General features: G+C 46.1%; 1 protein-coding gene across 11 annotated transcripts in view; it reads left to right on the top strand.

Moving 5' to 3' along the window:
- Positions 1–25,315, top strand: part of TNS1 (tensin 1) — a 608,338-nt gene that overhangs the window by 463,689 nt on the left and 119,334 nt on the right. For all 11 annotated transcript variants that reach the window (XM_068246095.1, XM_068246100.1, XM_068246098.1 and 8 more), the window contains 4 exons: positions 1,402–1,477; positions 2,576–2,705; positions 7,828–7,893; positions 10,893–11,009. In XM_068246095.1, the coding sequence (XP_068102196.1) occupies positions 1,402–1,477; positions 2,576–2,705; positions 7,828–7,893; positions 10,893–11,009 (389 nt within the window). The remainder of the gene's footprint in view (positions 1–1,401; positions 1,478–2,575; positions 2,706–7,827; positions 7,894–10,892; positions 11,010–25,315) is intronic.

Below are 25,315 nucleotides of genomic sequence, written 5' to 3'. Positions count from 1 at the left end.
TCCCTGAAAAGGATTTATACAAAGATGCTGGTCAGACTCCCTGCTTTCTGCACACTTTTTTTGGGCAGTTGGACTGAGCAACTGCCATTCAATAAGTGTATTTTGAAAATACTGAAAACCCTGAGAATACCCCATGAGGAGATGGGCTAGTCCAAACCCTGTTGGTTCTGTCAGATTTCTATTACCTACTGTAAGTGACAGCAACATAGGTTAAAAGTCATTTACATCTCGTTTTACTCTGGATGAAATGTACTTCTTATTTGTATGTGTTTACATGTATTTAAAATTTTATGATTTTCGCGATAGGGGTCCTTTAAAGAGAATCTGTACTCTAAACTTCTTACAGCAAAAAGCATACCATTCTATTCATTATTTTCTCCTGGGCCCCTCTGTGCTGTTTCTGCCTCTCCCTGCTGCAATCCTGGCTTGTAATTGCCATTTTTAGGCAGTGTTTACAAACAAATGACATGGCTTCTAACTAGAGTGTGATAGGCTTGAGAGTAGCTCAGTCTCTGACTCATACAGAGCTTGGAGAGGGTGTGTAAAGCTTCTGCCAATGACAAGCAGTGCAGCACATTCCAGCCAGAGCCGACAGAAGAGAGAGGATTAGATCATATAACAGAGATAACACAGCCACTGTGCAACTAGAAAAGGCTGCAGTAAGACAGACCACATTAGAACAGGTATAGGAACTTATAGGATAGAAGAAATAAGGCTGAACATTTTGTTACAGAGTCTCTTTAAAGTGCGCTCGAAATGACATGTGACATGATGAGATAGGTGTGAATATAAAGTGGCAAGCATACAGGAACCTATGCTGTGCTCATCTTTTTACCCTGCCTGAAAGAGTTAATATTCAGCTATGAAACTGACAGTTTTTTTCTCCAGTCGGGACCTAGTCACTGATAACAAATTACAGCTATAAAACACTTTCCTAAGCAGATAACTGGGCTTCTGACTGCAAGAGAAAAGATTAAAAGGTCAATCGTTCATGTATTTTCACTCTGGGACTCTTGAGACACTGCAATTGAGCAGAGACTATAAAACATGAAATCTGCTTTGTAAATGTTTATACATAAAAAAAACAAAAAACCTTGATATGTCTAATAAAAAAGTTATTTGTAGGAGTAGAACGACAGATCCAATTGTTTATCCCATTAGTTTATTTTTATCTCAGGTTCAATTTAATCTCCTTCCTATAGTGTGGTGCCCAAAACTGTATCTCATACTCCAGGTGTGGGCTTACAAGTGTATTATACAGGGGGAGTAGTATACTACAAGTGTATTATACAGGGGGAGTAGTATACTGGCATCTCATGAATTTATTTCCTGTTTCTTGCATCCCAGAATTGTATTTTCTTTAGACTGCTGTATTGTAATAGTTTTCCATGTTCTCTTCAGCAACGTTCAGGGAGACAGCCAGACCAGCATCTGTATCACCATAGAGCCGGGGCTGCTGCTGAAAGGAGACATCCTGGTAAGATCGCCATCTCTGCTGTATGTCATAAGCTGATTGAGGGGGCACTGTGGTCTACCGGAAGGACCGGTCCCAGACATGTTCTCGCCATAATATGCATATGTGGCATAGGAATAAGAGTCTAGATCAGTGGTCCTCAAACTAAGGTCCGCGGGCCGAATGCGGCCCCCTGACGCTTTTTTACCGCCCCCCCCCCCCCCCACACACACACACACAAAATGTATTACTTATAGATGCGGTCAGCTACATCTTTAAATATTGGTGGTCCGCATATAGAATAGCAGTGTTGGCACCGCCCATCCACATGGAAGCCAGAAAGCAGTCATTTCGCTGGTTTCCAATCAAATTCCACATCCGATGACTCTGCTGTCCAATTGGATCTGCACGTTGTCACCTGGGTATGCTTTACTGTCTGGTGCCCAAATACTTCTACATCATCTTATGTATACTCCGGTCCCCCAGCAGTCTGAAGTATGTTGACTCGGCCCAAAATGATTGGGGACCCCTGGACTAGATTAAAGAGCTGTCCTATACTTGCCTACATCGATCTGCTATTCTCATCTGAAAATCATTGGAAAGACGATATAACCACATGTGACTCTCGCTTCCATCACAGCCGGAAAGGGAAAGTGTGATTGGCTGTCAGAACTTTAGATACACAGGCTACATCATCAGGCCCCACACGTGACAGCAGTCACAGGATGGAAGGGAGAATCTGATTGGTCGGTATTGGCAGATATAACGGGAGGGGTCACTGCTATGGAGAATCTGATTGGTCGGTACTGGCAGATATAATGGGAGGGGTCACTGCTACGGAAAATCTGATTGGTCAGTATTGGCAGATATAATGGGAGGGGTCACTGCTATGGAGAATCTGATTGGTCGGTACTGGCAGTTATAATGGGCGGGGTCACTGCTTTGGAGTATCTGGTTGGTCGGTACTGGCAGATATAATGGGAGGGGTCACTGCTATGGAGAATCTGATTAGTCAGTACTGGCAGATATAATGGGAGGGATCACTGCTATGGGTACATCTGGTTTGTGTTGCGTCAGTGCGGCAGCCATAACACTCATCCCGTCTATATTTCCTCTTTGCAGCTGAAGTGCTACCACAAGAAGTTCCGCAACACGACGCGTGACGTGATATTCCGCGTGCAGTTCCACACGTGCGCCATTCACGATCTCGGGATCGTCTTCGGGAAGGAGGATCTAGATGAAGCTTTCAAAGGTAACGTCACGATGATGTCATCTGCAGGGAGGGAAACGTCAGAGGTCTGAATCTCTGCCTGCCTGAAAGTGTAACTGCAGGAAAAGAAGCATTGCATGTCGTGTGGCCAGGCTGAAATAATATCGCTTGTTATCAATCAGTCATGAAATGTTTTTCTTTGATGGTGTCTGACCCAAGGCAGGTGCTCAGCTGCAATATTATGCTGCGCGGGGCGCTTCAGAGTAATTTGGGACTCCAGCGATTGCCGAACACCAAATTACACCTCCCTCTAAGTTGCGACAATTCGGAGGGGGAATAGTATTTAACGCCGCCGGGGAGTCTAGTGTCATTGGGCTCTCCCGGTGCCCGACTCCCCCGCAGTGTACTACTACGTACGCCTCTGCCTCCATTGCTCATCCTATAGCTTCTGAATGAGCAGCCCGGAGGGAAATATTACCGCCTTAAAGGACACCTGAAGTGAGAGGGATATGGAGGCAGTCCTATTTATTTCCCTGTAAGCAATGCCAGTTGCCTGGCAGCCCTGCTGATTTTCTGCCTCTAATACCATTATACATAGACCCTGAACAAGCCTGCAGATAAGATGTCTCTGACTGTAGACTGCACATGGTGCATGCTTGTTTCTGGTGTGATTCAGACACTACAGCAGCCAAATAGATTAGCAGGGCTGTTAGGCAACTGGTATTGTATAAAAGGAAATAAATATTGCTGCCTCTTACTTCAGGTATCCTGTAATTATGTCTAGCATAGTGATTTTGACAGTTACTCTTTTATGTCCCTGTATCCATTTGAAAGATAAGGGGGAGAAATATTCAGATTTTAGACTGGCTAGGGGAGAGCAAAAACACTTATATACTGTATACATTGCAGAACTGGCATTAAAAATAACTATATATATATATATATATATATATATATATATATATATATATATATGGGCAGCACGGTGGCATAGTGGTTAGCGCTCTTGCCTTGCAGCGCTGGGTCCCACAGTGTGAGGTCATGACCATGGTCCTGACAGTTTGCCATCTGTGATCCTCATTGCATTGTAGGAAATGACCGTTTCCAACTGCCAGGAAAGCAGTATCTCCCTCTCTGTAAGGGCTGGTTCAGACGGACGTTCAGAGGCGTTGCGTTCGATGGCGTTGCGTTCGTGATGCGTTCAGGCTTTCAGCAGCGTTCGCGTTGCGTTCGCATTTTTTCTTCCCCTAGGGGGACATTACCCGTCGCGGTTAACCGCCCCTGGAAGCTACATGTAGCTTCCAGGGGCTCCTTGAACGCCAGGGAAAATCGGGACCCGAACGCCGCGTTCGTGTAAACGCGCGTAAAAGCTTGGTACAAACGCTCCCATTCACTTGAATGGGAGCGTTTAACGCCAAGCCCCAAACGCTGGCAGTAGACGCTGCACAAACGTCCGTCTGAACCAGCCCTAAATGAACATTCCACAGAGCTGCACCTGGCAGGACTAAAGATGTCACCACCTTTGATGTATTTCAGAATATAAATCAGGGAGAGGAAAGATTTTACAATGGGAAAAGCTTAGTAAATAATTTATAAATTACCATAATAGGTTATTCATTATGTTATTTTCACTACAGTTCCTCTTTAAAACAGATTTGTCATTGGACGGTTTTGCCAATATAACGTGAAAATCTTATTGCTGCCTTCTCGTTAAAGATAAATGCCACCAAATGTCCCTGTGGTCACCGCTCAGGATCTGTTATATTAGGTGCTGACATGTCGATGGGTTCCGTCCTTGACTCCAGTTATTTGGCACCTGTTCCCGGGACACAGATAGTGTTTAACATCTCGCCGCCAGCCTGTGACCTCTGACCTGGAACCAATATTAGCTCTGTCATGGCAGTCAACAAGCATCTCTCCTCCTCCCGGGGGACCGCACGTGAGAGGCGCAAAGCTTTTATCTGTGCGCTCTCATTTGTGCTGGACGGCGGGAGCGGTGCTACCAGTCTGACTGCTGAGTCTGCTGACAACAGCCGCCACTCATGCAGGAATATCGATACTGAGGCAGACAGCCGTGCCATGGCCAGGAGGCTGGCAGTACAGGACATCTGTGATAGGAAACATCTAGGAGCTGCCATTGCTCAACTCCTTTTATTACTATTATTAAAGGGGCACTGAACTCAGCACTGGAGCAGCATAATAACCTTTAAATAAACACTTTTATGTGTTACAGCGGATACAAATCCTGCAATAAATCTGCAGTGTGTCTACTTCCTGCTCTCATGGAAGCAGACATAGGGTTAACATCTGGTGTTTACAAATTAGCTGCACTGCCAAGGCAGCCAGCTGACACAGCTGAGAGGTCAAACTACACTTGTGATTAGTCACAGATGAGGGGGAATTAGACAGGCTAAACTCTCTAAATACATACAGGGTGCATTTCTCTATGCTTTCCTTCTGTCCTGTGCAAGAGTTCAGGTCCACTTTATTTACAAGAAGCCAATAGATAACGGAGTGTTTTATAAATGAGTAAAATGTGTGCATTGGAAGTATGATATAAACAATCAGACATACATTACACTTATGGGCTGCAGGAACCAGAGACAAAGCACCCTCATGTATTTTACCATATATATCAGTGGGAACATTAGAGAAAACATCTACTCTGCTCTCTGTTTCATTTTTAACTGTTCAGATTGCTTTTTATCAGCCCTGATAAAATCCCGATTGAGCATTCAGTCTGTCTTTGCTCAGGAATATTTATAGCTGAGTCTGTGTTCTCTGGTGTCTTTTCAAGCCCAAGCCTGCCCCTTGTGGCTCTGCTCAGGAATCATTATAGCGGAGTCATTATAGCAAAGCCAGACTGAGTGCTCAGTCGGGGATTTTATCAGGTCTGATAAGAAACAAGCTGTGCAGTGCAGAATGAAACAGAAAGCAAGGTAGGTGTTTTCTCTAATGTTCCCACTGATCTATATGGTAACCACTTGCCGACCAGGGGTGATTTGCCTGATCTGTGCTGCGTGGGCTCTCCAGCCCGCAGCACAGATCAGTATTATGCCAGGGCGATCAGACTTCCCCCCCCCTTTTTTCCCCACTAGGGGGATGTCCTGCCGGGGGGGGTCTGATCGCCGCCGGCCATTTGCGTTTTGCGGGGGGGGGGCTCCTCAAAGCCCCCCTCCGCAGCCATTTCCGCCCTCTGCCTCCTTACCTCCCTCCCTCCCTCTCTCCGTAATGCGCAGGACGGAGTTCCGTCCTGCGCATTGTAGGATAGGCTTCCGCCTATCAGATGCCGGCGATCCCCGGCCAATCAGAGGCCGGGGATCGCCGATCTGCCCTACGGCGCTGCTGCGCAGCAGCGCCGTATGATGTAAACAGCAGGGATTTCTTCCCCGCATGCTTACATTTTGCCGGTGAGCCGCGATCGGCAGCTCTCCGGCTGTTCACGGAGACACCCTCCGTGAACTGACATGGAAAGGCCGCTCGATCGATGGTAACCCGCAGACGACCAGTTTACGCCAATCGGCGTTAGCTGGTCGTCAAAGGGTAAAATACATGAGGGTGCTTCGTCTCTGGTTCACTTTAAGCGGTGACGGAACACAGTAGACAGTAGGAAGGGAAGAGGACCTGTCCCATCAGGCTTACATTCTGAGGTGGGGAACACAGGATGCAGTAGGAGGGGAAGAGGACCTGTCCCATACAATCCAGGGTATAAAGGGACGCTAGATACAACTGAGTGCATATAAGGTTTGACTGAATGAATTTGAAGATACATCTTTAAAGACTAATTAACAGAATCTCATGAGTTATCGCCTTCACCGAAAATAAACAGAATGAAAGTGAAATGATAGGACAGCCCTACAACGTTCTCCATTGAAGAGTGTAAGTGGCATCAAACCGCAAAACACAAAACATTTTTACAGCAGTTTTGAAACTATAATGGTAGCATTTAATTTAAAGAGCTCTTAGGGCCCGTTTCCACTTGTGCAGTGCGAATTAGTCGCAGAAAGCGCAAAACGTTTTTTATGCAAAAACGCCCGCGCATTTGCTGTATTTTCGCATACGAAAATGCATGCAAATTTCCTATTAAATACATTGTATGCGAATCTGATGGCTCTGCCGTGCAGATTTTTCCTGCACACAAAACCGCACAGGATTTCTGACAAGTGGAAACAGGCCCATCCACTTGTATTGGTTATGCGAATCTGCATGCAGAAAAACGCATGCAGATTCGCACATATGGAATCGGGCCCTCAATTATGATGCTAATTTGATGCTGGATTTCCATCTGGCCTCACAGAAAGCAGCAAAGTCCCATTTCTTTGGTTGGAGTTACACCTTAAAGAGAATCTGTATTGTTAAAATCACACAAAAGTAAACATACCAGTGTGTTAGGGGACATCTCCTATTACTCTCTGTCACAATTTTGCCGTTTCTCGCCGCATTAAAAGTGGTTAAAAACAGTTTTAAAAAGTTTGTTTATAAACAAACAAAATGGCCACCAAAACAGGAAGTAGGTTGATGTACAGTATGTCCACACATAGAAAATACATCCAAACACAAGCAGGCTGTATACAGCCTTCCTTTTGAATCTCAAGAGATCATTTGTGTGTTTCTTTCTCCCTGCAGTTCTCATGCACTGAAGTTTCAGGCTGCTCTTTTCTTCCTGCAAACAGCTTTGCCCTTGTCTGTAATTCCTCAGTATGTGAAAGCCCAGCCAGCTCAGAGGACGATTTATCCAGCTTGTAAAAGATAAGAGAGAAGAGAGAAGCTGCCCTAATCTAAATATCACACAGGCAGTGTGCATAGAGGGGCCTGGAAGGGGGAGTTCATAGCAGAACCACAACACTGAAGAACTTGGCAGCCTTCCAGACACAGGCTGACAAGTCTGACAAGAGAGAGATACATTGATTTATTACAGAGACTGTGATAGTAGAAAGTGCTGCAGTAAGCCAGAACACATTAGAATAGCTTTTGGAACTTGTAGGATGATAAAAAACAGGATGCGATTTTTGTTACGGAGTCTCTTTAAGTTATTTGGAGGCATTTAGTTTTTTAGTAAAGAGTCTTCCTGTTTTGAGTGCATTGTTTCATCATCTGTAAGTCTTAATTCTGTAACACTGGGCCTAGATCTTAAAATGATCGCACATATGTTTTTCCCCTCCAGATGAACGTTTCCCAGAATATGGAAAAGTGGAATTTGTTTTCTCTTATGGTCCTGAGAAGATACAAGGTAATTCTGATTTCATCTTTGCATGTTGTTATTAATTTACCAAGCACCAGCATGCTCAGTGATGTTGCACTAATAAATGTTTGCTCACTAGGGTTATTTGCACTGTACAGGCTTCTTACAATGTTTACTGAAAAACAGATATCAAAACACAAACAAAACCTTTGCCAATAGATACAACTTAAATGGGAGAATCCTCTCTATTGGGAGTAAGCCTACTGTTCATCCCAAATCAAAAGAACAAAAACGCAAGGAAGTCTGCTTATAGGACACTATTTCTTTCTTGTAGCAACTGTTTTGATGCCCATATATTTGCCTGCATGGGACCTGCCATCTGCTGGGTGATGACAGCACTGTTCACAGAATAGGGAGAATTCACAGCCAGCATTAAGCCCTCCTGTGCCTTTTGGCACCTCAGTCTATCGGCAAAAAGAGTTAAGTGTCAGGGAGAATCCATTTTCAATTACGGCTTTGTTCAAACAGCATTTATCAAAACCCACCCCCTGGTGTCTCCTAGTGGGACAGGGAAGCAACCATACACATCAGCACAGGTGCTGCACAGATGAGATAACGAACATATGTGTATTCAATGTGCAGTCTCCTTTGTATTCTTTTTATATTTCCAGTGATCATTGTCTTAAAGAGAACCCGAGGTGGGTTTGAAGAATATTATCTGCATACAGAGGCTGGATCTGCCTATACAGCCCAGCCTCTGTTGCTATCCCAAACCCCCCTAAGGTCCCCCTGCACTCTGCAATCCCTCATAAATCACAGCCATGCTGCTGACAAACAGCTTGTCAGAGCTGGCTGTGTTTATCTCTATAGTGTCAGTCTGCTGCTCTCCCCGCCTCCTGCAGAACTTTGGTCCCCGCCTGCATCCCTTCCCTCCCTGCTGATTGGAGGGAAGGGACAGGGGCAGGGACCGGAGCTATGCAGGAGGCGGGGGAGCAGCTGAGACTGACACTACAGATGTAAACACAGCCTCACAGTACGGCTGTGATTTATGAGGTATTGCAGAGTGCAGGAGAACCTTAGGGGGGTTTGGGATAGCAACAGAGGCTGGGCTGTATAGGCAGATCCAGCCTCTGTATGCAGATCACATTCTTTAAACACACCTCGGGTTCTCTTTAAAGGACCACTATTGTAAATTATTGTAAAATTTAAAAATACTTGAAAATACATAAAAAGTACAATTTCTCCCTGAGTAAAATGTGCTATAAATTACTTTTCTCCTAGGTTGCCGTCACTTAGGCCTCTTTCCCAGTGGGACGTTGCGTTTGATGCGACGTTAAAGTCGCACAACGTGCCCCTAACGCAGCGCATCTAGATTATAAAATTGGACGGTATTTTGTACTGCGTTATTTGACTCTTGGTGCGCCGTTTTCGTTGCATACTGATGGAACGAAAACGGCGCATGCGTTACATTTAAAGAAAAAAAACAACTTACTGAGCATGTGCAACACACACAACACAGCAAATGTCTATCTAAATGCACAACATGCAGCACTTTCTAAATATTGCTACACGTTACACACAACACAACGTGTGCACTGTAAATGTCGCACAGACTTTGTATTGCTGTGCGTTAGTTTGCGTTATATAATTTTATAACGTGAGACTTTAACGTCACACTGTGTAAGAGGCCTTACAGTAGGTAGTTGAAGGCTGACAGAACTGATAGGTTTTGGATCCTGCTCATCTCCTGGGGGATTCTCTGGGTTTTATTTTCAAAAGCGCTTAGTGAATGACAGTTGCTCTGTCCAACTGCCCGAATAGTGTGCAAAGAGGTGGGGGTGTGTCCTGTATCTTTATATAGATCCTTTCCATGGAGTGCTTTTGTAAAGAATAAATTAAATACTGAGGATCAACCATGAACAAATGGACTAGTCAAAAACCTGTCAGTTCCATCAGATTTCTTCTAACTATTGGAAGGGACAGCAACATAGGAGAAAAGTAATGTATGGCTCATTTTACTCTGGAAGAAACATACTTCCCATCTTTTTGTGTTCACATGTATTTTAAGGATTCGTTCACACGTTTTTTCAAGGCCAGTGATTTTAAAAAATCTCCCTAAAAACGTTTGTGCAATGAATTCCTATTTCATAACAGCGCGATCCGTCGGCTTCCCGCTCAGCAAAGCGCTGCAAGTACAATTTTTAGGGTGATTTTTCTACAATGGAAGGTATAGGAAAAACGCTTTTAAAATCGCTTTGTGCGGCGATTGCATTCGCGCTCTTAAGAATAAATACATTATATTTATTCTTTTACGAGTCAAATAGTTCACTTCCTGACTTGCGTCAGGAAGTAAAAAAACAAATCGCTCTGCAAAAGCGCTTTGAAAAGCACTTTATACAAAATTGTAGCGTACAGGTAAGCGCCAGGAGGGGGGAAAAATCGCTCACAAAATCGCAAAACACTGGCGTTTGCAATTTCGATTTTATATGTGAACAAAATCTAAGTGTTAAAATTTTTCACAATAGTGATTCTTGGAGAGCCTTTAGTTAATGAGGCCCATAGGGTCGTAGTTGGGAGCCAAGCCCAAGATCCCAATTGTACAAAACATAGTTGCTCCATGAACTTGCCCCGCTACTACATCTGGATAAAGGCAGCCCCCGGAGGCCGATTAGCAGGACGATCCTTCACCCTCCTTTGTACACCGCACATTCTTTCCAGCCAAGCACGGAACATAAACACACAAAGGTTCTGAACTCCATGTAGCGGAGAATGTGGGATTTGGTGGTGTTCCTGGACCACACAGACTATCACACCTCTGACCAGAGCAGTGGCGGTAGATGGAGCAGCAGCCTTGCCCGAGACACACCACCTCTATAAATAAATCTAGAACACACAATGCATTGTGGGGCTGTGATGTCACAGGTTCCTAGTCGCTGGATAGGCTGGACATGGCTAAAGTTCACCAAGAGATTCTGCTTTTCTCTAACGAACAGGTGCTCTTGCTGTATTGCTCTGTGACACTCTCTAACAGGCAGTCTCTCCAACAGGCATGGAACATCTGGAGAATGGGCCCAGCGTCTCTGTCGATTACAACACGTCCGACCCGCTGATCCGTTGGGACTCATACGATAACTTTAACGCTCATCGAGAGGACAGCATGGAAGGTAGGTGGCCAATTTGGGGTTTATCATGATTATAATTGTAGTAATACTTTACTAAAGTAGAAATAAATGGGGGCTAGTGATGACTCAGTAAACACTGCCCTGCAATTCCCATCATGACCGTTTCTATAGCCTAGTGGGAGGTTTGAGCTCTTCACCCAGCCAGGTGTCCATGCTCACTGTTGGGACATCCTCACTATTGTGTTCCTTCATAGCCGTCATTGTGAACTGAGCCTCAGTGTGACGCTACATTCCACACCTGCTCGTTAGTACTTTTTGGTTTGCTATGTGCTGAAAAGGTATTTTGTAAAAAAAAGATGAGATAAATCTGGGGAAAAACTTAATGAAGTTGGATTCTGTTCAGAAAGCTTGTGGCAATTTTTTTTATATACCAGGGCAAATACCATAACCATACATGGGCTGATATTGGCAGGGCCGGTTCTCTCATGAAGCAAGGTGAAACCTTTGCATCAGCCGCAAAGATTACAGGGGCAGCATGTTTGTACTGTGTTTACACTAACAGCATGCAGTCAGAGTAGGAGAAGAGTGAGGTGAAGAGGCCATCATTGACCATCAAAAGCAGCTTGTTGTGCTGTGTTAGGAGTTTGACAGTGAGTGAGGAGGGGGGAGGCAGGAGAGCATCATTGGGCAAAAGCAGCTTGTTGTGGTTCTTTAGGAGTCTGACAGTGAGTGAGGAGGGGGGATACAGGAGAGCATCATTGGGGAAAAGCTGCTTGGTGTGGTGTGTTAGGAGTCTGACAGTGAGTGAGGAGGGGGGATACAGGAGAGCATCATTGGGGAAAAGCAGCTTGTTGTGGTATATTAGGAGTCTGACAGTGAGCGAGGAGCAGGGAGGCAGAAGAGCAGCATTGGGGAAAAGCAGCTTGTTGTGCTGTGTGAGGAGTCTGACAGTGAGTGAGGAGGGGGGTGGGGAGATCAGCAGTGTTTCATTTGACTTGCACGGCAGAAGGGAGGGGGTGGCACTGCTGTCCTGACTGAGGAGGGGGCGCATCCTCACAAGTTTGTCTCAGGCAGCAAAAAGTCCAGAACCGGCCATGGATATTGTCCTGATACCGCAAGCGAATGATCCTTAAAGGGAACCTAAACTGAGAAGGATATGGATTTTTTCCTTTTAAAATAATACCAGTTGCCTGAATCGCCTGCTGATCCTGTGTCTCTAATACTTTTAGCAACAGCCCCTGAACAAGCATGCAGGTCAGGTGCTCTGACTGAAGTCAGACTGGATTAGCTGCATGCTTGTTTCAGGGTGTGATTCAGCCACTATTGCAGTCACAGAGATCAACTGGCCTGCCAGGCAACTGGTATTGTTTAACAGGAAACATCCATATCACTCTCAGTTAAAGTGACTGATCCTCTATCACATTGCCTACTTGATTCTATAGGTGGCCATACATCACTCGATGTATGGTCAGATCGATCATTAGATTTATCCCTCTCTGAGTGAATCTGCCCACATACTGCAAACAGATTTCCTATAGATATCAGCATGAAAACTTCTCAAAATCATCCTGCCTCCACTCCCAATATATAATGTGGTCCCAGTATTGAACGCCAATAACGGTGCACACCCGACAGAGATTTTGCAAGCATTCCTGATCGACTCTTTCTACCGATTTTGGACCTAAATTGATTAAAAAAAAAAATTTTCAAGTGGCCATGTTGTGGCACCTAGTCTCTTCTGATTCAATAACATTATTGAATCAGAAGGTTGATTGCAACACAATGTTGGGTAATGTATGGGCTCCTTAACTTAAATTTTTGTAGTAATCTGCCAAAAATCAAAAAGAGATTTCCCAACACTCTGAGCAACTTTCGAATTAGTCCACTAACAAAACGTTTTCTAATCAATATTGATGTGAGTTCGTCTCGGTATCGGTCCGGCGCGGCAAACTTCCATTCCACAGTATCCAGCGCGACCTCCTAACTAAAGCTGGCCAATGGCGTTCATGAACCTGCACGTCCCAACGCAAATATAGGTGAGCAAACATGGGCACCACAAGAAACGCCATCTCTACCGGCCAACTGAATTCAGGTTAGAGGTCGTGCTGAGCATTATGGGATGAGTGCTGGTGAACGGCCCTCCGTACCGATCCAGCCTTGTTGGGGCAACAGATCCCTGGCTCATCTGATCAACACAATCAAATCAACTGAAATCAAAGCGATAAGATGTATTTTTGGTTTTCTAAAATTTCGCCCTCTGAAAAATTTGATGCAAGCGCCGGTAAATAGATGCTTCTTACGCGCGATCTTCTGCTGTGCATAACGTAAAACCGTATTGTTGTATTCATTATAAGGGAGGAATTCCTTTAATAATCTTTAAAAATGAGTAACCCATAAAGACAACGTGAAAATCTCCTCCAGATGGAAGAGCTGACGATTGTAAAGCGTGTTTACGGCTGTTTTGTTTGGAGGCTGCCATAGCAGACGATCATATGGAAAGTATTCTCAACGCTCCCATATGTGTGATTAATAGCAGGTGTATTCCTCTCGTAACCCCACGCTATATAGGGCATGCCCGGGAAAGACATTCCATGGGGGGTTTTACTCTGCAGTTCGGTTGTCAGTTTCGGGATCCACTTTGCGGCAAGTTGTCTTATTTACAAGTCGTTTTGGATAATGGCACCAACTCTCTTACGTGATATAGACAGCGTATTTTTCAGTATATAAGACCCTAGGTGTTAGGGTTAGAAGGCAAAACCCAGGGAAGAGAAATACTAAACTTGGTACGTCCATGGTCCAGTAGTGTCTTGTAGATTTTCTCCCCTAATTATTGTGTCCCCCTTGTACCTCATGTGTCCCTTTCTGTGCCCCATGTGGCCCCTTCTGACCCCATGTGGCCTCTTCTGTCCCCCATGTGTCCCCTTCTGTCCCCCATGTGTTCCCCTTCCGTACCCTTTTGTCCTCCATATGTCCCCTTCTGTCCCTCGTGTCTCCTCCACTCCCTGTGTCCTCCTGTGCTCCCCCTGAATAAATAGAAAGCAGCAGCAGCACAGCTCACCTAACCCACAGAGTCTTTGATTAGGTGAGCCTGGCAGGTCGGTGGCTCGTATCGTTGGGCTTTCATAAGTCTGGGACTCCCTGTATTTAGAATATAAGATACAGTGACTCTTTCCCCCCATTTTGGGTCGAGAAAAAGTGTGTCTATGCTGAAAAAACCCGGTGTGTAGCAATACTTTGGACTGATATTGGTTGGCCCTCCATGATCACGTCATGGGTGGCTTTCACATTTGCAGAGACGGGCCTTCCACTGGGTTTCTCACTTTCAATGCTGAAATGGGCAGTTTAAAAATGGACAACCCAACATTTACCGTAACTGTTGCATATAAAGGGCCACTCTGCACCTCTTCCTTGGAGACGCAGGGACTTGATTATGGTCTTCAGCTCTTCCACACTGACCTTCTTTGGAGATGCTGCCATGTTCACCTCGGACCAAGAAAAAAAAGATAAGTGAAAACCATAGGCAGTTGATTTTTGTATCGTTCAATATAGACAAATAGCTCTATAAACCCCAAAATTTACAGCTTTCCAGCTCCAATACTTGTCAGCACCTTCTCCTACTACCACCAGGGATGAGCTCCGGATACAATTTGGATTCAGATGAAATCCAAATGAATTCCAAGACGCGTCACGTGACTTCTACACTTCCTCCTTCAACCCGGAAGGAGGAAGTGTTTGTAGTCACGTGACTGCGGCTTGGAATGCAGCATAGGACGGGTTAAAGAAGAAGGCTGCTGGGTAAGTTTAACCCCTCGCACACACCCGCTCAGGTGCAGCATTTAGTGGATGAAATCTGAATGAAACTCAGTATTCCTAACATTTAATATTACATCTGAAGTGAGAAGTGTATGGAAGCTGCCATATTTATTTACTTTTTAAACAAAGCAGATTGCCTGGCTGTCCTGCTAATCCTCTGCCTCTGATACATTTAGCCGTAGACCCTGAACAAGCATGCAGATCAGGTGCTCTGACTGAAGTGTGACTGGTTTCGCTGAATGCTTGTTTCAGGCATGTGATTCAGACACTACTGCAGCATAGCTCCCAACTGTCCCTTTTTCGGAGGGACAGTCCCTTTTTGGGAGCCCTGTCCCTCTTTCACCCTCATTTGTCCCTCTTTCACCCTCATTTGTCCCTCTTTCTATGTAAATATATATATATATATATATTTCTATACAAAAATGTGTTTGATTGACTCTAAACTTTATTCCCAACCTTTAAATTGATATATTACTAATTTTAAAATGTTACTATGAAGGAAAATGAACCAGGATAGAAAGGACCAGTGCGGTGTGAATTATAAAACAACATGTTTCTTATGAAATCTTTATGGTATGCGTGACTAGAGGCGCTGTGAGGGCGTGGCCAGGGGTGTGGCAGGGGCGTGGCTTAATTGTCCCTTTTTCTCATCTCAAAAAGTTGGGAGGTATGCTGCAGCCATAGAGATTAGCAGGACTGCCAAGCAACTGGTATTGTTTAAAAGGAAACATTTATATCCCTCTCAGTTAAGTTCCCCTTTAAATGCTACCATAGTTCCAAAACTACTGTAAAAATGTTCTGTGTTTTGCTGTCTGACCCTAGTACAGCCCAGATTACCGTGTTACCTCTTCAATGGAGAACGTTGTAGGGCTGCCCTATTCTGTATATTTTCTGTGAAGATGACAAGACAAGACAAATAACATTTATATTGCGCTTTTCTCCTGGCGGACTCAAAGCGCCAGAGCAGAGCAGCAGCCACTAGGGCGCGCTCTATTGGCAGTAGCAGTGTAAGGGAGACTTGCCAAAGGTCTCCTACTGAATAGGCGCTGGCTTACTGAACAGGCAGAGCCGAGATTCGAACCCTGGTCTCCTGTGTCAGAGGCAGAGCCCTTAACCATTACACCATCAGCCAACTGATGAAAACAAGCCAAGCAACTAGTATTGTTTAAAAATAAATAAATATGGCAGCCTCCATATCCCTTTCACTGCAGGCATCCTTTAATCATTGTATACCATAGATCAGTGATGGCTAACCACCAGCTGTGGTGGAACTACAAGTCCCATGAGGCATTTCAATACTCTGACAGCTCTAAGCATAAATCGGGGAGTCAGAGGCATGATGGGATTTGTAGTTTTGTCACAGCTGGAGTGCCAAGGTTAGCTATCACTGCCATAGATGGACTTAGGAAATGATACAGAGTCTGAGTGTCAGGGGTGTGACTGGTTTGGGATTTTGGCGGTACATCAGAGTAGCATCTGTAGCGCCCCCTGCTGGGCGAGTCACTCAGTTCAGAGTGGAAAGTCAGAGGAAAGAGTTGCGCTCAGCCAGCTGACCTGAGATATTCCAATGGCAGCTTCTCCCGAATTTCCTAACTCCGGCGGGTCGTCAGCGAGTCTCACCAGGGCGGAGGTCTCTGTGTTTCAAAAGAGGGTGGAGACCGAGGTCACATTCCATAAAAGAAAGTCACTTTGAAGGCCGTGTTCTCATACTGCTCTGTGTACACAGCACTGCGGCCGGATATAAGCTCTTTTGAGCCAATAGGCTGGGTGGAAAACGGAAAGAAAAAAATGTATTTTTCTGCTGGTTATGTAAGTTACAGACAGTAGGCAGTCATTCTCACCACTGTAACGCTGGTCATCGTACCATTTATTACCACCATTAGTAACATTGGCGTACCAGTGCTTGAGCAACCTGCCTAAAAAGCACAAAGCTCCTCCCCTAATACTTACCGAGCCTCCAGCCACATCTAGCAGCCTTCCTGCAGCACCTAGCGATCTCCCAGCGGCTTTCCTGCTTCCCCCATGCATGCAAGCTGTTGTGTCACCTGACCCGCATCAAGTCACGTGACACATCGACTTGCGTGCATGAAAGCTTCTAGGAGCCCGCTAGGTGCTGAAGGAAGGCTGCTAGATGTGGCTGGAGGCTCGGTAAGTAAACAAAGTCCCTGTTATCCCCTCAGGCATGCCGGTTAGTTGAGACTTCCAGGTGCCTTGCGTTCCGGACAACGGGGATTTTGATGTAATAGTTTATATTAGTGTGATTGTGAGTTTCGAAATTGTGATTTGGCTAAAACACAATCGCTCCAGTGGGCTCAAGTCCATCCACTTTCACTGGGGTAGCGAGTTTTGGAATTGCCGTCAATTGCCTTTCTAAGTCCGTGCTCGGCTGCTTCAGTTTGGGGTGATCTCTGTTTATGGATGGATTTGGCGCCGGGATGCCGTAAGCTGCTCTTTTCACTTGCATTTAAAAGCCAGGTTTCACCTAATTTTGAGCATTGGCATAGCGGGTAGTGCTTGTAGAGTGCTTGTAGTCCACTTACTACTGTAACCAAAGAGAGGAGCAGGACTGCCGTGCAACTGGTATTGTTTAAAAGGAAACATCCAGATCCCTCTCAGTTTAGGTTCCCTTTAAATATCAGGTATGTAAGTGGCTGACTCAGACAGGAAGTGACTACAGTGTGACCCTCACTGATAAGAAATTCCAACTATAAAACACTTGCCTAGCAGAAAATGGCTTCTGAGAGCAGGAAAGAGATAAAAAGGGGTGATAGTTCATAGATTTTAGCTCTGACATACTTCTATGAATGTGTCATTGAACAAAAACAATAAAACAGTTAAACCTTAAAAAGTAGATTTAAACATAAAATAAAACTGTGGAATATCTTAAAATTCATTTTTAGTAGAAGGAAGATAGATACAATTGTTTATTTCATTAGTTTATTTTCGCTTCGGGTGTCCCTTTCAACTATTAGAGTGGTTCCCCTTAAAATCACACCTGAAGTGAGAAGAATATGGAGGCTGCCATATTTATTTCCTTTTAATCAATACCAGTTGTCTGGCAGCCCTGCTAGTCTATTTGGCTGCAGTAGTGTTTGAATCAAACCAGAAACAAGCATGCTGCTAATCTTGTCAGATCTGACAATATTGTCAGAAACACCTGATCTGCTGCATGCTTGCTCAGGGTCTGTGGCTGAAAATGTTAGAGGGAGAGGATCAGCTGGACAGCCAGGCAACTGGTATTGTTTAAAAGGAAATAAATATGGCAGCCTCTGGCTTTAGTTGTCCTTTAAAATAGGGATATGGTTTCGGCTGGCAACACGGGGACACAAATAGCGCGGAAGCACGGTAGCCGGCACAACTACCTGCTGCGCAGAGCTCCACTCCTGCCAGTCGGGATATAAAGAGGAAAGGTTTTATCTTGCAGGGCCGGCGTCAGGGGAAATGTCACAGGCTGTGATTTATTGCTGTCAGGAGGGAAGGGGGGGGGGGTCTCTGCCTCCCTCTATGGGGGGTGTAAAGTGAGGCGGTGGAACTTGGCACCTGCCACTTACACTTCCCGATAAACTTTACTTCTGAACATTTTGTTGTCTCTCTGCCTTGCTCAGAGCAGGGTGTTCTGATGGGCAGGAATTTCGGCAGCGCTGACGGCCAAGCAGGGCAGCTGCTGTGTCACGAACTGGCAGACATTCCCAGCGGCTGCTGAGCTGCCATGTCAGAGGGTGTCGGGGACATTACCGCCAGTCTGCAGCCTTACCCTAGCATTGTGCCACCAACTCTATGCTCACCATAACAACCACTTCCAGAAACGGAGAGCAGGAAGCCCGCTAGCTTTGTCTATGGCAAGTGATGCTTCTCTAAAGAACACCTGTTGTGTATGGGCTGCCCACCCAAGTGTATGTGAGATCCCAGGCCCCTGCTGAGTGTTGGAGGCTCACCTATCATGCAGGCACGACTCCTCGTCTCCTCCTGTGTCCGGCGTCTCTTTTCCTGGTTGACGTGACACCAGTACATGTAGTGATGTCAGTACATGCAGTGGTGTCATTTAAAGAGGAGCTGTCAGCCATACTATCTCAGAAAAAAAAGACATATATAAGTAGATAAATACTTGCTCTACTTACATGTCGGCTCGACAGGTTAGCCAGCACCGCTCGCCACGAGCCGGGTGGGGGTTTGATATACAATTGGGCCGAGCCAGATCATTCCCAAGGCAAACCTAGGCAGTTACCTAGGGCCTGGAGAGAGTCTAGGGGCCGGGTGGATGCTAGGCCCCACCAAATCTTACTAATAGAGGTGACCATCTGTGGTTCACAAAAACCGATGTCTTGCCTGGGGCCCCATTTCATCTAAATCCATTTCCACACAAATGGAATCAGACGCTGTTACCACTATTCGGTTACGCCGTTGCCGCTATTAATGCACCCAATTCGGTGACCCACTGAGATTTTTCAGCATGCCAGGTTGATTTCAGCCAGAAAATAGGGCACTAGGCAGTAGCAGTGTTAGGGAGTCTTGCCCAAGGTCTCCTCACTTAATAGGCGCTGGCTTACTGAACTGGAAGCTGAGATTTGAACCCAGGTCTCCTGTGTCAGAGGCAGGGCCCTTATCCAGCACACTATCCAGCCACTGCTAGATTGTCAGCTCCCTGGGCGGAGTTCCCTGCTGCTTCCTGGGCTGTCAGAGCTGAGAGTGTTAATCCGGATCGCTTTCCATGCTGTCCTTGTCCTGATTACAGCAGCGTCTCACTTTTCACGATGAGCTGGGCTTGTTCTCGATCTCCCGCCAAGTCACTGCGCGGCCTTCAGCAGCTTGTATGTAAACAGCCCTGACCGCTCTCTGTCCCTCCTGTCCTGCCAGGACTTGAGATCCCAATGTTTATATACTCCAGCGGTGTTTACCTGGAGCCTGGGCTGGAGTGCAGGGCCATTTCTCCCAGCCCATTGGAGGGTCTGCTGGGCTATAGATCACTCTGGAACATGACTGGCCCCTTCACTTTACAAAGTCATGCTTAAAACATTTAACTTTACAGTTATTGAAGAGGGGTAGAGGACTCTGACTCATCAGGCTTACAATCTGAGGTGTGTGTGTGTGCGTGTGTGTGTGTGTGTGGGGGGGGGGGGGTGTCACAGGGTACAGTAGGAGCCGGAGGAAAGAGGACCTGTCCCATCAGGGTTACACTCTGAGAGGTGAGGGAGTACAGGATACAGAAAGAGGACCTGTCCCATCAGGGTTAAGCAGGCCATACACTGGCTCGATTCCCGGCCGTTTCGACAGCAGATTCGATCCTGGGATCGAATCTGCTGCCAATCGTTTGCGGTAAACGCAGCCGCCGATCCGATTTCCTCCCGAAATCGGATCGGTCCGTCGATCGCGCCGTGCAGGAAATTACCCTCGATCGCCCGCGGGTAAAGTGCGCGTCGCTAGCGGAGGCCGATCCGATCAAGTATACATTACCTGAGGCTGGCTCCCGGGCGTCTTCTCCACGCTGCACGGCTCTGTTCCGGCTCCATCCATCCCGGCGCTTCCTGTGTCACTGCAGTGACCAGGAAGTTCAAATAGAGGGCGCTCTATTTGAACTTCCTGGTCACGGAGTAACACAGGAAGCGCCGTAATGGAGCCGGAACAGAGCCGTGCAATGCGGAGAAGATGCCCGGGAGCCAGCCTCAGGTAATGTATACGGGGGGGGGGGGGGACAGGCGGCAGGAGCAGCTCAGCAGATGGTGAATCGGTTTCAGGCTGAAATCGATTCACAATCTGTTTGCAGTAAAGGCAGCCATACGATCCCTCTCTGATCAGATTCGATCAGATAGGGATCTGTCAGCTGGTCGATCTAATGGCACATCGACCAGTGTATGGCCACCTTTACACTCTGAGAGGTGAGGGAGTACAGGATACAGAAAGAGGACCTGTCCCATCAGGGTTAAAATGTAAGAGGTGAGGGAGCACAGGATACAGGAAGAGGACCTGTCCCATCAGGCTTACAATCTAAAGGTGGCCATACACTGGTCGATGTGCCATTAGATCGACCAGCTGACAGATCCCTATCTGATCGAATCTGATCAGAGAGGGATCGTATGGCTGCCTTTACTGCAAACAGATTGTGAATCGATTTCAGCCTGAAACCGATTCACCATCTGCTGAGCTGCTCCTGCCGCCTGTCCCCCCCCCCCCCCCCCCCGTATACATTACCTGATGTTGGCTCCCGGGCATCTTCTCCGCATTGCACGGCTCTGTTCCGGCTCCATTACGGCGCTTCCTGTGTTACTCCGTGACCAGGAAGTTCAAATAGAGCGCCCTCTATTTGAACTTCCTGGTCACTGCAGTGACACAGGAAGCGCCGGGATGGATGGAGCCGGAACAGAGCCGTGCAGCGTGGAGAAGACGCCCGGGAGCCAGCCTCAGGTAATGTATACTTGATCGGATCGGCCTCCGCTAGCGACGCGCACTTTACCCGCGGGCGATCGAGGGTAATTTCCTGCACGGCGCGATCGACGGACCGATCCGATTTCGGGAGGAAATCGGATCGGCGGCTGCGTTTACCGCAAACGATTGGCAGCAGATTCGATCCCAGGATCGAATCTGCTGTCGAAACGGCCGGGAATCGAGCCAGTGTATGGCCTGCTTAAGAGGTGTGTGTTGGGGGGGGGGGGGCACAAGGCACAGTAGGAGGGAAGAGGACCTGTCCCAACAGGCTTATCATCTAAGAGGTGGGGAACCACTTTATCTATTTATTGATTGATTGTGATTAAAGCACCAACATATTGTAGGATTTTGGTGTTGTCTTTATCCTGATCTCTTAAAATCCCCCCCCCCCCCCCCTTTGTTTGTCCTAACATTAATTAGGTAAATCTTAAAAACAGTATCAGAAATGAGAGACCCCAAAAGACTAAGCCTTTTTTTCTTTAAAGTAACGACATAGAAGCCCTAACACGTTTTATTGCCCCTGGGACCACCACAATACTTGTAACAGCCCCAGGAACTCCCATGGAGTCACCCGGACAGGATGTTCCCCTCAGCTGAGGTACTGATAAAGCATTAACACCCCAAACCCACTTTCTTTCTGGAGTTGGTATGTAAACCCATCATAGACCTCCACCTCAGTATAGAGGGGGGCTGGGAGTTCCCGGGAGAGTCCCCCAATCCATGTAGACAGCAGTAATTGATGAGGCATCGCAGTGAAGTCACCGTAGGGAAGTTTTACAGGGATGATTCAGCCTGGAGACTGGGAACCCATCAGCGGGTGAATAAGTCTTTCCATACGCTGGCAGCGGAGCGCGTTCTGCTGCAAAGCCCCTCAGCTGCAATGGCACGGCCGGAAACAGACAACTATGCCCAGATTGGCCAAAACCAGGGGGAGTATCTGCCTTCAGGGGAGCGGCCCTGTCCTGACTGTGGAAAAAGGAACCAAGGCCAAAATCCAGAGAGATCTCACAGGACTCTGCGGAGAGGCTGAATTTAACATGTCCATCGCCGGTGGTGCTACTTTGAGCATCGGCACAGCACTTAGACACTGGGAACCGGTCTGTCTGATCATCGAACAATGTTTTTTTTTGCAAGTCTTTACTTATTAGCTGTAATAGACTGTGTTCTTCTCTGAGGACAGTGACATGACTATGTACTCTGTAAAGTGCTGCAGAAGGTATCAATGCTTTATAAATGCATAATACTGTAATAATATGGTAGGACATTAGGCTGTGACTATGATAGGACTAGATTGTGAGCTCCTCTGAGGACAGTCAGTGACATGTCTATGTACTCTGTAAAGTGCTGCAGAAGATGTCAGTGCTATATAAACACATAATAATATGGTAGGACATTAGACTATGACTATGGTAGGATTAGATTGTGAGCTCCTTTGAGGACAGTCAGTGACATGACTATGTACTCTGTAAAGTGCTGCAGAAGATGTCAGTGCTATATAAATACATAATAATAATATGGTAGGACATTACACTATGACTATGGTAGGATTAGATTGTGAGCTCCTCTGAGGACAGTCAGTGACATGACTATGCACTCTGTAAAGTGCTGCAGAAGATGTCAGTGCTATATAAACACATAATAATAATTTGGTAGGACATTAGACTGACTATGGTAGGATTAGACCAGGCATGGGCAAACTTGGCCCTCCAGCTGTTAAGGAACTACAAATCCCACAATGCATTTGCCTTTATGAGTCATGACTGTGGCTGTCAGACTCCTGCAATGCATTGTGGGCCTTGTAGTTCCTAAACAGCTGGAGGGCCAAGTTTGCCCATGCCTGGATTAGACTGTGAGCTCCTCTGCGGACAGTCAGTCACATGACTATGCACTCTGTAGTTCTGCAGAAGATGGCTGGGCTATATAAATATATGATAATAATATTGTGAGTAATGTTTAGTATCCTTTTCACGTTTTGCTAAATATCCGAGAGGGTGGACTAGGGCTGTCATTTTACACACGTATATGGATATAGTTGCATTTTTGGCATTTTGTTCCGTTTTTGCATGTCATTCTGATCCTCGCGTGTTGTTGCAGTGAATGCATATTCATACATTTCTTATCCAGGCAGTAAAGGGCACGTGTCAGCTTGTTGACTATCAGTGATAATTTCCTGATAACCGTGCTGGCGGTTGCTATCTCCCCTTCTACAACTCACATGATTCGATGTTCTGGGGAAAGCACGTCTGCTCCTCTGCTTACTGACACACAGTTACTGGCTCAGATCAGCAGAGGACCACATGGGGTCTATAACCATATGCGAGGATAACACCCCTCAATCTGTCTCTAGCTTGATTTGGAAAAAAGTTTTTCAAAAGCTTTCTTAAAGAGACACTGAAGGGAGAATAAATCTCACTTCAGTGCTTATATTCATGTGTGCCCCTGCTAAAACGCTATCCCGCGGCTAAACGGGGGTCCATTACCTCCCAAATCCCCTCGTGGAGTCCCGGGGATCTCTTCCTGATTGAGGCAGGGCTAACCGCCGCAGCCCTGCCTCACGCGCGTCTGTCAGCGCGTACCTCCGCCTCTCCCCCGCCCCTCTTAGTCTTCCTTCGCTGAGAGGGGCGGGGGAGAGGCGGCGATGCGCCGCTGATAGACGGCACTGAGAGGCAGGGCTGCAGCCGTTAGCCCTGCCTCAACAGCAGCAAAATCGACGACCAAGTTGGTCGTAGATTTCGCAGGGGGGGATTTGGGGTGTAAGGGACCCCCGTTTAGCCGCGGGATAGCGGCGTTTTAGCAGGGGCACACATGCCCCTGCTGAATATAAGCACTGAAGCGAGATTTATTCTCGCTTCGGTGTCTCTTTAAAACAGAAAGTATTTGCGATAATTCAGGTTGGAGTGAGTGTTGCCCTTAGAAGCTAAACACACCTCCAGATCCTCTGGAATGCAATGATGTGTCAGCTTGTAATTAGTACAGAGCCACAATAATCCAACATGCATACAGACTGTTTCGGACTGATTGATCCTCATTAGTGCATGGCATGGATTAATGTGGTTCTGTGGGGTAGGACTTGAAACACCCAGAGTTACAGATTACCCAGCAAGCTCATGGTAAACCAGAACTCATAGGAGTGTGATGGGGGCTACAATGGTCCAAAAAGCCCCCTTAATAAAATGCTATGGAAAACAAAAGTTTGCTTTCTGCTTTTTGGACTATTGTAGCCCCTTAAACACTCCAGTGAGTTCTGGTTCACCATGAGTTTGCTGGTTAGTCTGTAGCTTGATTTGTAAACCTCAAATATTCTGGTAAAACAAATCAAATCCATGGAAGTCCCACCTTACAGAACTAATGGACCTGCTCCTGATGTCTTGTTTGCCACCTACTAGAAACACCTTGAGGTCTTGAAGAGTCCATGCCTGGGTGGGTAACATCTGTCTTTCGTGACACCCAGGGTGGGTGGGACGGGGGGATTTTCACAAGTTTGGGCAGGTTTTGGCTTCTCAAATATACTTCATGAGGCTCACTGACTTGATGAGTATGAAATATTACATATCCCTGTTTATTCTCCAGTGCTGTGTAATATGTTGGCACAAACACAATAAATAATAATATTTACTATTTCCATTTGCAGCCTGCCTGTTGATGGAACTTCGGTGAAGGCCAGAGAAATGAGTCAGGATCCTAGGACAGCAGCTGTTGTTCTATGGAACATTAGATGAAGTTATAAGAGTTCTAGCAGAGTAAACCAAAGGGGACCACTCAGGCTTACTCTGTTATACTTACAATACACGTACACAATCAAGCAGTGGTGGTGGCAGACTTTTTATTTGTATATTTATTTGTGCTTGATGAAGGCAGGTATGGCTACATATTTAGCATTCATCTCCCAGTATAGACTAAATATTTTCAATGTTTTAACCTGGTGAATATGAAATATTACATATGAATATTTAATATTTCCATTTGGAGCCAGTAGGTGGAACGTCAGTGAAGGCCAGATATATTTCTTAGGCTCCTAGGACAGCAGCTGTTGTCCTGTGGAACATTATATTAAGTTATACATACTTCTAGTAGAGTAAACCAAAGGGGACCACTTGGGCTTACTCTGTTATACC

This window comes from Hyperolius riggenbachi, chromosome 7, assembly GCF_040937935.1.
Source record: "Hyperolius riggenbachi isolate aHypRig1 chromosome 7, aHypRig1.pri, whole genome shotgun sequence".
NCBI lineage: Eukaryota > Metazoa > Chordata > Amphibia > Anura > Hyperoliidae > Hyperolius > Hyperolius riggenbachi.
Note: the sequence above shows the minus strand (reverse complement) of the source record. Positions and strands in the feature narration are given on the sequence as shown.